Source organism: Staurois parvus, unplaced genomic scaffold, assembly GCF_062004578.1.
Source record: "Staurois parvus isolate SC_StPar_1 unplaced genomic scaffold, SC_StPar_1.0 ptg002367l, whole genome shotgun sequence".
Taxonomy (NCBI): Eukaryota; Metazoa; Chordata; class Amphibia; order Anura; family Ranidae; genus Staurois; species Staurois parvus.
Window position 1 is genome coordinate 129360 of NW_028320163.1, and position 14046 is coordinate 143405.

General features: G+C 43.1%; 1 protein-coding gene across 1 annotated transcript in view; it reads left to right on the forward strand.

Annotated features, from left to right (window-relative positions):
• LOC149431172 (glypican-1-like) overlaps positions 1 to 14046 on the forward strand; it is a 132409-nt gene that overhangs the window by 112383 nt on the left and 5980 nt on the right. The window contains exons 6-8 of the mRNA XM_089665830.1: positions 1664 to 1783; positions 9161 to 9294; positions 10116 to 10291. Coding sequence (XP_089521956.1) covers positions 1664 to 1783; positions 9161 to 9294; positions 10116 to 10291 — 430 coding nt within the window. The remainder of the gene's footprint in view (positions 1 to 1663; positions 1784 to 9160; positions 9295 to 10115; positions 10292 to 14046) is intronic.

A 14046-nucleotide genomic window follows, 5' to 3' on the forward strand; every position in this document is an offset into this window, starting at 1 on the left:
GTTTTGCAAGCTTTTTCTTTTTACTTCTTTGGGTGAACAAATAGGCGAATAAAACATCAGAGAGAAGGTTAGTATAACCAGATGAGGTGACAGTTAAATGAACCTTTTACTTTACCCAGTAGCCTGAGGGGTATATAATAAGTGATCCAGAAAACAGGACCCTCATCAAAGCAAGTGGGAAGTAGATATGGATGGTTGAACCTTGGTAAGGTTGGGTGCCCTGGGCCATAATGGCTAATAACTATTCTTCACAAAATAAAACTCCGTTAGTTTTGGTTTACTGCAGCCAGTATGTGACACTCCTGGATTTGTAGGGCATATTACCTCTCCCATGCATGTTAAACCTCTTTAAATGGTTGCAGTAAACCAGGGATCATCAACATTGGTTTATCTATGATTGGAACTACATAATTTAGTGAATCCACTTCCAGCTGCATAACCTCAGTATACTTAGCAAGCGGCAGAATTCCATTAATATAGATTCAGATGCAGCATTCACCATAATACTCAGCTAGTTGTCAAGAAAAGATGTCTGAATTGTCAGCTTTAAGTCTTTGACAGACCACTCAGACAGTTGCTTTCAATCCATGTATGGTCAGCATTATTTTTATTCCAATCACCCTTTGTCATGCAGTTGTTGATCTGTTGTTGGCTAACAGCACATCAGTTTCTGCAGCCATACATTGGGTATTTTCCATCTAATGGTTGAAAAAAAACCAGCGCTGAGAAAGCTGTGGTGACTTGATAAAGCACATTAGTGCGAAACTCATTGTCGTGGTTATCAGCGAAGCTTGTGGTCCAAGCCCAGCGGTCAACTTCCGCTTCCTCCCGGGACCCTGTGACGTCGGTTCCGGAGCGCCGCGGTCCCCAATTGAGAAAGTGGTACACCGTGAATACCACCATCCCACATCCCAGCCCGGGGGCATGAGTGAGCGGATGTTCCACTGGTACCACTGAGGGTCACCGCATCTTCTGGATGAGCTTTGCTTTTTTAACGTAATGCTTTTTATGAAGTACTTATAGAATAAAAGTAGGGTGAGTATTGATTACAAGCCAGCTTTCTCAGCCCTGGTTTTTTTGCAACTATTTATCATTTCCTCTATTGTGATACTATCAGCCGTGAGCAAGTGGCCCCAATAGATCTCGGTCCTAGCACTTGGACTTTTTGCTCTTCTTGTTTTCAATCTAATTTCTATCTAATTCATTTAAACTGGACTATTATTATGCTCCTGTCTAAATTGGCCCTAATATGTGTATGTATGCTTTGATTGTACGCTCCATGAGGGTTAGGGACTGATATGCATGTACATTATATGTAAAGCTCTGTGTAAATTGATGGCACTGTATAAGTACTTGTAATAAATAAACAAATAAATATTTGTGTGGACCATTTTATTACTACCAGGTTAGACCTCTACACAACCAGAGCAGTTGTCCAGTTATAAAGACAAAACCGTTTTTATGGATTCTGACCTGATCTGAATATTGTGATTTCAGGACAGATGAGAATATTATTATTATTATACAGTATTTATATATTATAAATACTATATATAAATAGAATATATTATAAAAGCTTTGTTAATACATACAGTATATATTGCTATACATGTTTGCTACATACTCTGCAACTTAACAGAAAGAGTCTCTTTCATTTCTGCAGTTGTTTAAAAGTTGTGGAAACCCCAAAAAAGGTGGCAAGACTCCCAAACCAGAGGAGAGAAAAAGAAAAGGAAAGGCTGCTCAAGAAGATAAATCTACGGTGCCCAGCATGGAGAACCTGGTGAGTGATGAAGGCAGGAGTGCTGGACATATTCACAACACAACTGTGCTCAAAGGTTTGCATACCCTGGCAGAAATCATGAAATGTTGGCATTGATATTGAAAATATGACCGATCATGCCAAAAAACTGTTTTATTTAAACTCTTCACGCCAGCCTAGACGTCAAGCGGCCGCACATTTGCGTTCTATGAAAAAAGGACATATGTGCCGAGAGCGCGTGCCCTGCACGCTCCCAGCACACATGTCCGGTACTCACGGAAAGGTCCTGATCTCCTCTTTCAATCGGGACCTTTCCCGATCATGTGACCGCCGTGACGGCGTGTCACGGCAGTCACATGACGCTAAACCCCGCCCCGCCTCCCGGCTTCTGAAACTCTTAAAGGGCCGTGAGGCACCGGCGCGAAGGGGTTAAGGATAGTGAACATAGGAAGCCATTTATTATCACATAGTTGTTGGGCTCCTTTTTAAATCATAATGACAACAGAAATCACCCAAATGGCCATGATCAAAAGTTTACATACCCTGGAATGTTTGGCCTTGGTACAGACACACAAGGTGCTGCACACAGGTTACAATGGCAATTAAAGGTTAATGTCCCACATTTGTGGCTTTTTCAATTTGCAAATAGTGTCAGTGTATTAATAGTCAATGAGTTTGTTAACTCTCACGTGGATGCACTGAGCAGGCTAGATACTGAGCCATGGGGGTCAGAAAAGAACTGTCAAAAGACCTGCGTAACAAGGTAATGGACCTTTATAAAGGTAGAAAAGGATATAACAATATCCAAAACCTTGAATATGCCAATTAGTACTGTTCAATCAAGAAGTGGAAAATTCTCTTGATACCATGCCAAGGTCAGGTAGACCAAGAAAGATTGCAGCCGCAACTGCCAGAGGCATGTCAACACCTTAACATGCCTCACAGCTTCTGGCACACTGTAATCTGGAGTGAGGAGACCAAAATAGAGCTTTATGGTCACAACCATAAGTGCTAAGTTTGGAGAGGGGTCAGCAGTGAAAAGAATTACCATCCCCACTGTGAAGCATGGTGGTGGCTCATTGATGTTTTGGGGGGGGTGAGCTCTAATGGCACAGGAAATCTTGTGAAAATTGATGGCAAGATGAATGTTATCAGAAAATACTGGCAGAAAATTTGCATTCTTCTACACAAAAGTTGCGCATGGGGCATTCTTGGACCTTCCAGCACACCAATGACCCTAAGTACAAGTAGTTACAGCAGAAAAATGTGAAGGTTCTGGAGTGGCCATCAAGGTCTCCTGACCTTAATATCATCAAGTCACTCTGGGGAGATCTCAAATGCGTGGTTCATGCAAGACAACCAAAGACTTTGCATGACCTGGAGGCATTTTGTCAAGATGAATGGGCAGCTGGAGCTAGAGGCATTTTGAATATGTATCCCATAAGAAATAAAAGAAATGTGTTTAGCCTGCTCACACACGGTTTCTTTAAAAATGGTACATGCTATTACCAATTCTCCAAGGGTAGGCAAACTTTTGAGCACAACTGTACAGCCTTGTGTCGTAAAATGACCCAAGGACAATCCATTATGGTGATAAATAGGGTATTTGCAAAGACACTGCTGCAGACTAGAGCAAAATACAGGCTGGGAGTTTCTTATTTGATAGAAATGGGATTTCCAGGTAAACTCCGCTGTGGCAGCCTACATGTGTATCTTAGTATAGCTTTCCTTTAGGGACATATATTTCAGACAATAGGACTGCCTTTAAACAAAGGGGAGCCCAAAGCTCTAAATGATAGTAATGGACTGTTGTCTAGCAGTCTGAAGTGCAAATAAATGCTTTGGATGACATTTATCAAAACTGGAGCAGCAGTTTAGCTTGTTCAGTTAAGATTTGAAAATGAAACATAGAAGCTGATTGGTTGCAATACTAAACTGCTCCAGATTCTGGCTCCTCCAATTTTGACAAATTCACCTTTTTATTCTCCTACATATGGAGAATGAGAAAATAGCAACTCCAAATGTATCATTAGAACTGTCCGGATTATACAGTAAGTGAAGTTGTTTTTTATCAGTTATAATATCTCTTTCAAATTCTATCATTTATATATGTATACCTTTTCCCTGTGTACCTATAAGATAAGATCCCTATCAAAATGTGTGAATTGTTGAGGCTTTGCCCAGAAAAGGTAAGCAGAGTACAAAGGGCTGATAAACAGTATTGCCCGTAGGCTCTCTGCATCTGATCATCTCCCCATTGCTGATGTACAAAGCATTGTTCCACACTGAGGGGTTGATTTACTAAAGCTGGAGAGTGCAAATTTGGTGCAGCTGTGTTTGGTAGCCAATCAGCTTTCAACTTTCAACAATTAAGCTTTGGACCTGGATGCTGATTGGTTTCTATGCAGAGCTGCACCAGATTTTGCACTCTCCAGTTTTAGTAAATCAAACTCACTGTCTCTGTGTGAGGATGGTCATCTTGGAAAATGAGCAAGACTTTACTTCTTCATGTCAGAGCTGACCCTCTGGTGACTGGTGCACTGATGGGGCAATCGATCAGAAACTGCAGAAAGCGCAGATCCACAAAATGAACTATTCGGAATCAGAAAGTTCCTTGCACCGCATGCCTTCAAGCACAGCTTCCTCCCCAGCTAGCCCCCAGAACAGTGAGCAGTGCAGTAGTGACTGCAGTAAATATCACTCCAATTGTCCTCAGTAAGTCAGCCGTTACTTAGATGATCTCACACTGCAGATTCACACTTATAAAGCTGTAGGCAGAGGGGTGCCTAGGCTCCCTCACATTCCAGAAAGTGCAATGCTATTTTTCAGAAGAAGTTACAGACAAAGGTAAATTATTCAGGGTACTGCTTAGACACAATCAACATTTCTAGGTGTTCCCTATTCTCATTTACTTGTTCAGGTCTGTTTAACCACCTGCCGACCACCAGTTCTGGGTGGGCATCATATGACATCCTCCCAGAACGCGCTCTCCTGGCGCGCACCCGGCGATCTCCATGATCGCTGTGTCCTATGGACATAGCTGATCACGTGATGTGGTAAAAGGCCAATCACAGCGGCCTTTTACCACGTGATCAGCCGTGTCCAATGACACGCTGTTCACCGGGAAATGCAATTGTCGGTTCTCGGCTGCACTTTCCTCACGCTGTCAGAGCGCGAGGAAAGTATTGCTGAGAATCGGCAGTTGTCAGAGCAGGGATCGGCACCGATCATCAGGGCACTGATGATCAGTACCCTGATGATTGGTGCCCAGCAGTGCCACCCACCAGTTCCGCCCACCTGTGTCCAGCAGTGCGCCCACCTGTGCCCAGCAGTGCACCCACCTGTGCCCAGCAGTGCCACACACCTGTGCTCAAAAGTGCCACCTACCTGTGCCCAGCAGTGCCACCCACCTGTGCCCACTCACATGTGCCCACCAGTGCCACCCACCTGTGCCCACCAGTGCCACCCACCAGTGCCCATCAGTGCAGCCCAGCAGTGATGCCAGTCAGTGCGCAGTGGTTGTGCCAGTCAGTGCCTAGCAGTGCCGCCAGTCAGTGCCCAGCAGTGATGCCAGTCAGTGCCACCTATCAGTGCTGTCTATCAGTGTCACCTATCAGTGACACCTCATTAGTGCTGCCTATCAGTGCCGCCTATCAGTGACACCTCATTAGTGCTGCCTATCAGTGTTGCCTATCAGTGCCCATCAGTGCTGCCTATCAGTGCCCATCAGTGCCACCTATTAGTGCCCATCAGTGCTGCCTCATCAATGCACATCAGTGAAGGAGAAAAATTACCTGTTTGAAAAATTTTATAATAGAAACAAAGAAACTTTTTTTTTTTCATAATTTTTTCAATTTTTTTGTTTATAGCGCAAAACGTAAAGTGTCCAGCAGCGATTAAATACCACCAAAAGAAAGCTCTATTTGTGAGGAAAAAAATGATAAAAATGTCATATGGGCACAATGTTGCATGACCGCGCAATTGTCATTCAAAGTGTGACAGCGCTGAAAGTTGAAAATTGGCCTGGTAAAGAAGGGGGTATAAGTGCCCAGTAGGCAAGTGGTTAAGGTGGGATTAGATGTTTGTTGCTCAGATATTTATGAGAATACATGGATGTCAATGGACACTCCTAGGTGATGGATCTCTTGGCTGACAGATATTACTTTCTCAAGGTGGGAGCAATGCAGGCAGTATTTACTTTTTAATTTATGTAGGAATCTTTATCTTCTAATGTCTATGGCTATTATATTAATAAATCCACAGAGATAGCTTTGTTACTGATTTCAAAATCAGAAATGATCTTTAACCAATGTGACTATAGCAAATTCACCTTTGGGAGCATGTTACAAGTTACACCCATATTTAGGGTGTAGCCAGTGGCATCTTAATAGCATCATGGGCCCCTGGGCAACGTAATGCACTGGGGCCCCTACCAGTCTGCCCCAATATACTCATCTACTCTCAAGAATTAAAGTATAAATAGTTGATAGAATTAAACATATATTTATTAGTACTTTCAACAAAATTGTCTTTAACCGCTTACCCACGGCTGTACAGCAGATCTACTGCTACACAGCGACACTGGTGCGCAAAATCACGTATATATACGTGATTTTGCATTTCCGGGTAGGGGCACGCACGCCATTTGCGGCCACGGAGGTGAGTCACAGAGTGATTACCCACTGGCGTCCGGTGATTACCAACAATCACCGACGGGGAGGAAGACTGTTTTGTTTACAGTCTTCCTCCCTGTCAGCTCGGACACACTGCTCAGGATAGCTTTGCACAGCACAGCCATCCTGAGCAGTGTGCTTACAGTGAAGCACACACCCCCATCCCCTAGTAAAACACTCCCTACACACAATTAATTCTTTGATTACCCCTCACATTAACCCCTTCCTGCCTAGTGTCATTAGTACAGTGTCAGTGCACTGATCACTGTAACGGTGTCACTGGGGATGTCAATGACACCAAGTTAGTTCCCCCCCCCCTCCCCCCAGTGTCAGAATGCCCACTGCAGTTCCTCTAAAAGTCACTGTTCGCCGCCGTTACTAGTAAGGAAAGAAAAAAAAATTCTCAGTATCTATACCACCATTTGTAAACGCTTTAACTTTCACTTAAACTGATTAATTTACACATATTGGGATTTATTTTTAGCAAAGACTTGTAGCAGAATACATTTTGGCCTAAATTTATGAAGAAATTTGATTTTTTAAAATTTTTTACTGGACATGTTTAATAGCAAAAAGTCCAAAATATAGTTTTTTTCTCAAAACTGTCGGTCTTTTATTGCTTATAGCGCAAAAAAAAAAATTGCACAAGCAATCAAATACTACTGAAGGAAAGCTCAAATCATGGGAAAAAAAGGACGTAAATTTAATTTGGGCGTTGCATGACCGCGCAATTGTCAGTTAAATGAATGCAGTGTCGTAACACAAAAAATGGCCTGGTCAGGAAGGGGGGTAAATCCTCTGGAGGGCAAGTGTTTAAACAATAAGAAAACATACCATAAATCAAAGACTAATCAACACAAATATCCAAACAATATAAAAAGTTAGTAGAGCAGACGACAGGGCATCAGAAGGGCAGAGTACAGGGGAGTCAGGAGGGTGCAGTACAGGGGGCAGGTGGGTAAAGTACAGGGGGGGCAGGAGGGTACAGTACATGGGGGCAGGAGGGCACAGTACAGGGGGGAACAGTACAAGGGGAGGGTAAGCAGGCACAGTACAGGGGGCAAAAGGGTACAGTATAGGGGCAGTAATGTATGATACAGGTATGGTCTCTTCAAGCAGAGCTGCGCAGGGAAGCTGCTGTCATAGACATTCTTATCTATTCTGGCAAGCTGTCACTGGGCTAAATCTACATTCGGAATGACATCTCCCAATAACCTTCCCCTCCATAGTTTCTGGCTCTCTTCCGGTGCTTTGCAGGGGTTAAGGAAGAACCTGAGGCGGAGCTTCTTATTACTGCCACTGCTTGTGTGGGTGTGATATGTACTGCCCTGATCACATGGGATGAATGGGAGAGGGGAGTAAGCAAGGTTTGGCACAGTATACATTCCACCCACGCAAGCAAGCAGAAGCAGGAGTAAAATGTTCTATGAGTTCTCGAGTTTCTTCTTTAACACCTGCAAAAAATGGGGGATGGGAATGGGAATCATGCGGTAGGGGGGAAAAGGAAAAGTATGGGTAGGAGATGGGGAATGGATAGAGAAGCACTGAAGTGAAACTGAGGGATCCTGGTCTCTATAGAGGTAAAAACAGGGTGAAGGATTTGTGCAGGTATGAGTGAAGAGGGTAGAAGAGGCAAATGGATGGGGGGGGGGGGGGGGGGGCAAGGGTACTGGAGACGGATGGTCGGGGATGGGCATGGGGAATACTGTTGACTGGTAAGGAACAGCCACAGTATAAAAGAGCAATGGGCTGGCTGGCAGGGAGGGGAAGAGGGAGTGATCTCCATTTGATAGCAATGAGACAGTGTTGGGGTGTTCAGGGTGGGGATTCCGGCCATCTGCAATGTATGTGTATGGTGGGACGAACACCTGTGTGAAGGTGCAGAGCCTCCAGAGAACAAGCAGATGAGGAGGGAGGGAGTGAGAGAGAGGGAAAGTGATATGGAAGGACTATTGTCAGGAAGAGAATTCTGGCTGGGGTCGGATGAAGAGGCTGTAAATTAGCAGGGCTGCTAGATGTTGGCAAACCAGCTGGCTGAGAGAAGGGAGTGAGTGTTAACAACCATCCCAGAGATAATGAGAGACGGTGTGACAGGCAGAGGTGGAAGGATCTGTGTGAGGATGAAAGGGTGCAATACGGGATAGTGGCTGAGGTGGATAGAAGGATGGCGGGGATGGAGAGAACAATGAATGAGTGAGAAACAGGGATAATGGAAATAACCTGTAGTGGTAAAAATGGTAAAGAAAGGGAAACTGTTGGCAAGAAACTGCAAGGATCCCCTATGCACCCAGTGCTGGGTGTAGCGTGTAAAATCCTCCATTAGTTGACCCCCCCTCCCCCTTTCCATTAAAAATAGCAAGCCTGTGCGGGGTTCCACCTACAGCCGTGTCATTCTTTCACAGCAATCTGTGAATAAATGAGCTACAAGTGCCTTCTTCCACCACGGCAGACAGCTTGTAGTTCTCAATGACCTGCAAGAGTACTGGTGAGCCCTCTTGTAGTTCATTGATCTTCCTGCTCTTCAGTAATTGTCTGCCCATACAGGAGGTATGGTATACTGAGAGTCTGCAGGAGCCTGACCGCACATTTGTTATTTTTTTCAAAAAAAGTGAAGGTTAAAGCTGAATTCTTCCATTTGTGTATTGAACTGTCAGTAGAACAAGGACTTCTTATTATTCTAACATGCTCATTTATTTTATAAATGTAATCATATTTATTTTTGTAGGTATTAGATGTAAAAGCGACACTCAGTGACATCCAGGATTACTGGATATCATTACCAAGTTTATTCTGCAACGAAAAGAATATTGCTGGCCAGGGCAATGAAGACAAGTGCTGGAATGGAATGACCCGAGCGAGGTAACTCATTCTGTGTCTAGCAGCTGGAAAATGCCATCTTGGTATGACATGTTCGGTGAACCTAAATAACTGGACTTGGGGTCTGTTGACATTGATCTGCAAAGAGAAATATACATTTATAGCATTTTAGCAGAGTACTACCTTAACCAAATGTCTTAATGTTCCAGCTATGGGGCTGTAAAATCATTGGTGAACCACATACACAGCAATTGTTAAAGTATATCTAAACAAAAAGGGTTAAAGTACGGCTGAAGGCTCCTGTATGGCAGCCTAAACAGGTCCAAAATCCTGTTACTTACCATGTGATGTGCAAGTCTCCTAAAGTAAACAAAATCCACCTTCATTTGTGTTTCACATGTTTCCCCTCCCAGACACTGCAGCTAATAGTGGAATGGTTTCAGCAACAGATACAGTGCTGTCACTCCAGAGATCTGTGGGCAGAACTAGGTGTGACCAGGTGTTGAATGGCAGGCTACAGGCTTGTGAATCCGCAGCTTCACCCCCTGCAATATTTTTTCATCCCACTGTAGTGCCCATAGCCACAGCCTACATGAGAATGACAATTCTGCTCGTAATTCAGGAGCAGTGCAACTGTGTTTGGTCATCCATCACGGGGAGCTGCACAAGGTGGAATTCACTGGCAGGTTGAACAAGTATTTTTGATACTTTGCAGGGGCGGCTAAGAGAAAGCTGGGAGTGCAAAGGCACTTACAATTAAGTCTGTAGCACTTATGGAGCAAACATCAAAATACTGTTTGTATTCGTAAGATTATTGTGCGGTATTACTGAAATTTCTAATGATAAGTTGTGCTTTGCTTTAGGTACATGCCAGAACGGATGGGCAGTGGCCTTGCCAGCCAAATAAATAACCCTGAGATTGACGTAGATATTACCAAGCCTGATATGACCATCCGTCAGCAGATCATGCAGCTGAAAATCATGACAAACCGTCTCCGCAATGCCTACAATGGAAATGATGTGGACTTTCAGGACACAAGTAAGTAAAATTCTCAAATGACAGCTCATATTTGTAGGTGGTAGTTGGTATATCTATTTAAATATGTGCTCTGGGTTTTTCAATACTGATGGTTAAACATACACATCAGTTCTTCTTAGCTGTTCAGTGTCTGCAATTGTTGTCTGTGCCTGGTGCTTACAGTAAGACAGCCCATACATTATTCATTTGTTTTCATTCAACCAGTGGGTTGGACAAAAAAAAAGACCCTCGTCCCCCATCCACACACTTGATGTGGATAGGGGAAACCTTGCACTCAGCCTTTGTATTCTGACAGCGAGGAGCCTTCTCCACCATCAGAATACACTGATCAGCGCTGTCAGCTATAGCCAGCGGCAATGATTGATTCAGAAAAATCAAATACAGTCAGGTCCATAAATATTGGGACATCGACACAATTCTAACATTTTTGGCTCTATACACCACCACAATGGATGTGAAATGAAACGAACAAGATGTGCTTTAACTGCAGACTGTCAGCTTTAATTTGAGGGTATTTACATCCAAATCAGGTGAACGGTGTAGGAATTACAACAGTTTGCATATGTGCCTCCCACTTGGTAAGGGACCAAAAGTAATGGGACAATTGGCTTCTCAGCTGTTCTATGGCCAGGTGTATGTTATTCCCTCATTATCCCAATTACAATGAGCAGATAAAAGGTCCAGAGTTCATTTCAAGTGTGCTATATGCATTTGGAATCTGTTGCTGTCAACTCTCAAGATGAGATCCAAAGAGCTATCACTATCAGTGAAGCAAGCCATCATTAGGCTGAAAAAACAAACCCATCAGAGAGATAGCAAAAACATTAGGTGTGGCCAAAACAACTGTTTGGAACATTCCTAAAAAGAAGGAACGCACCGGTGAGCTCAGCAACACCAAAAGACCTGGAAGACCACAGAAAACAACTGTGTTGGATGACCGAAGAATTCTTTCCCTGGTGAAGAAAACACCCTTCACAACAGTTGGCCAGATCAAGAACACTCTCCAGGAGGTAGGTGTATGTGTGTCAAAGTCAACAATCAAGAGAAGACTTCACCAGACTGAATACAGAGGGTTCACCACAAGATGTAAACCATTGGTGAGCCTCAAAAACAGGAAGGCCAGATTAGAGTTTGCCAAACGACATCTAAAAAAACCTTCACAGTTCTGGAACAACATCCTATGGACAGATGAGACCAAGATCAACTTGTACCAGAGTGATGGGAAGAGAAGAGTATGGAGAAGGAAAGGAACTGCTCATGATCCTAAGCATACCACCTCATCAGTGAAGCATGGTGGTGGTAGTGTCATGGCGTGGGCATGTATGGCTGCCAGTGGAACTGGTTCTCTTGTATTTATTGATGATGTGACTGCTGACAAAAGCAGCAGGATGAATTCTGAAGTGTTTCGGGCAATATTATCTGCTCATATTCAGCCAAATGCTTCAGAACTCATTGGACGCCGCTTCACAGTACAGATGGACAATGACCCAAAGCATACTGCAAAAGCAACCAAAGAGTTTTTTAAGGGAAAGAAGTGGAATGTTATGCAATGGCCAAGTCAATCACCTGACCTTAATCCGATTGAGCATGCATTTCACTTGCTGAAGACAAAACTGAAGGGAAAATGTCCCAAGAACAAGCAGGAACTGAAGACAGTTGCAGTAGAGGCCTGGCAGAGCATCACCAGGGATGAAACCCAGTGTCTGGTGATGTCTATGCGTTCCAGACTTCAGGCTGTAATTGACTGCAAAGGATTTGCAACCAGTATTAAAAAGTGAAATTTTGATTTATGATTATTATTCTGTCCCATTACTTTTGGTCCCTTACCAAGTGGGAGGCACATATGCAAACTGTTGTAATTCCTACACCGTTCACCTGATTTGGATGTAAATACCCTCAAATTAAAGCTGACAGTCTGCAGTTAAAGCACATCTTGTTCGTTTCATTTCAAATCCATTGTGGTGGTGTATAGAGCCAAAAATGTTAGAATTGTGTCGATGTCCCAATATTTATGGACCTGACTGTAGGTTGGTTGTACGGAAATCAGTCAGTAGACTGAATTCTGTACAACGAGCCTGCCCATACATAGATCGAAATTCGACCAATCCCTGTTGAACCTGGTGAATGTCGATCCATGTACAGTATGTTGTCTTAAGAAGATAAATGTTGGTTTGAGACTTTTAGAGTAGCTGTAGGTTTAAGTGAACCTAACTTGGCCTAAACTGTTTGTCAGTGATAACAATGCAGAAGTGCAGATACTGTACCTTGTGGTCTTTACAAGCATCTGTGTTTGTCTTTAAATCAGTCATTGGGATTGATTTAATGAAAGCAAATAGACTGTGCACTTTGCAGGTGCAGTTGCACTCATTTTCCCCAGAAGTTCGTGAATGTGGTGGAGCTCTGCTGATTTCCGTCAACCAATCATGTGCAAGCAAAAATGCTTTTTTTTATTTTCCTTGCACCTGATTGGGTATTCTTTACACAGTAAAGCCTCACCGCATTCACTAAGCTCTGGGGAAAAGGAGTGCATCTGCATCTACAAAGTGCAGAATCTATTTACAGCTGTGCATGGTAGCCAATCAGCTTCTAACTACAGCTGGGCCAATCTAGCAGCTTTTTATGTCTTTGAAACCAGTTGAGAGTTTCCTTGGCTTCGTTTTTGGTATCATTGTCTTGCTGAAATGTCCACCCTTGTTTCATCTTCTACATTTTTTCCATTCATCCTTCCTGAAATGATATGAAGTTTGCCAGTACTGTATGCTGAAAACAGCCCCACACCATGATGTTCCCACCTCCAAACATCGCTGTTGGTATGGTGTTTTGTGGGTGATGTGCAGTGCCATTTGACCTCCAAACATGGTGTGTGTTATGACATCCAAAGAGTTACATTTTGGTCTCATCTGACCAGACTATATTCTCTCAGTATTTCACAGGCTTGGCTAAATGTTGTGCAGCAAACTTTAAATGAGCTCCAACATGCTTTTTGTTCAGCAATGGAGTCTTGCATGGTGAATGTGCATATAGGTCATGGCGGTTAAGTGCATTACTTATTGTTTTCTTTGAAACAATTGTACCTGCTAATTCCAGGTCTTTCTGAAGCTCTCCACAAGTGGTCCTTGGCTCTTGGACAACTCTTCTGGTAATTCTTTTCACTCCTCTGTCAAAAAGAAATCTTTTGAGGAGCACCTGGTCGTGGCCAGTTTATAGTGAAATTATGTTTTTTACACTTCCGGATTATGGCGCCAACAGTGCTCACTGGAACATTCAGAAGTTTAGAAATCCTTCTGTAACCAATGCCATCAGTATGTTTTGCAATTATAAGGTTGTGAAGGTTTTGAGAGAGCATCATGAGATGTTTCTTTCTTGGTAATGAGACACCTTTTTATAGGCCAACTGTTGAGACTGAACCAGCTGATATTAATTTGCACAGACAAGGGGCAGGATTGCTTTTAATTACTGATAGATTTCAGCTGGTGTTTGGGCTTTCCATGCCTTTTTGCACCTCCCTTTCTTCATGTGTTCAATACTTTTTCCCTGTGTCATTCCATTTTATTACACAAAACTTAATTTCTGAACTTATTTGTTTTGGTTTCTCTGTATGTATGTATTGCATGGGTTGTTACTGACATGAAAATTTCATGTCAATAGCACTTTTAGAAATATATTTACCTAGAAAAATGGTGACATTTTCAATACTTATTTTACCTGCTGTATTTCATCTGTATATTTAGCTGTTTGCCTGTAACTGTATTTGT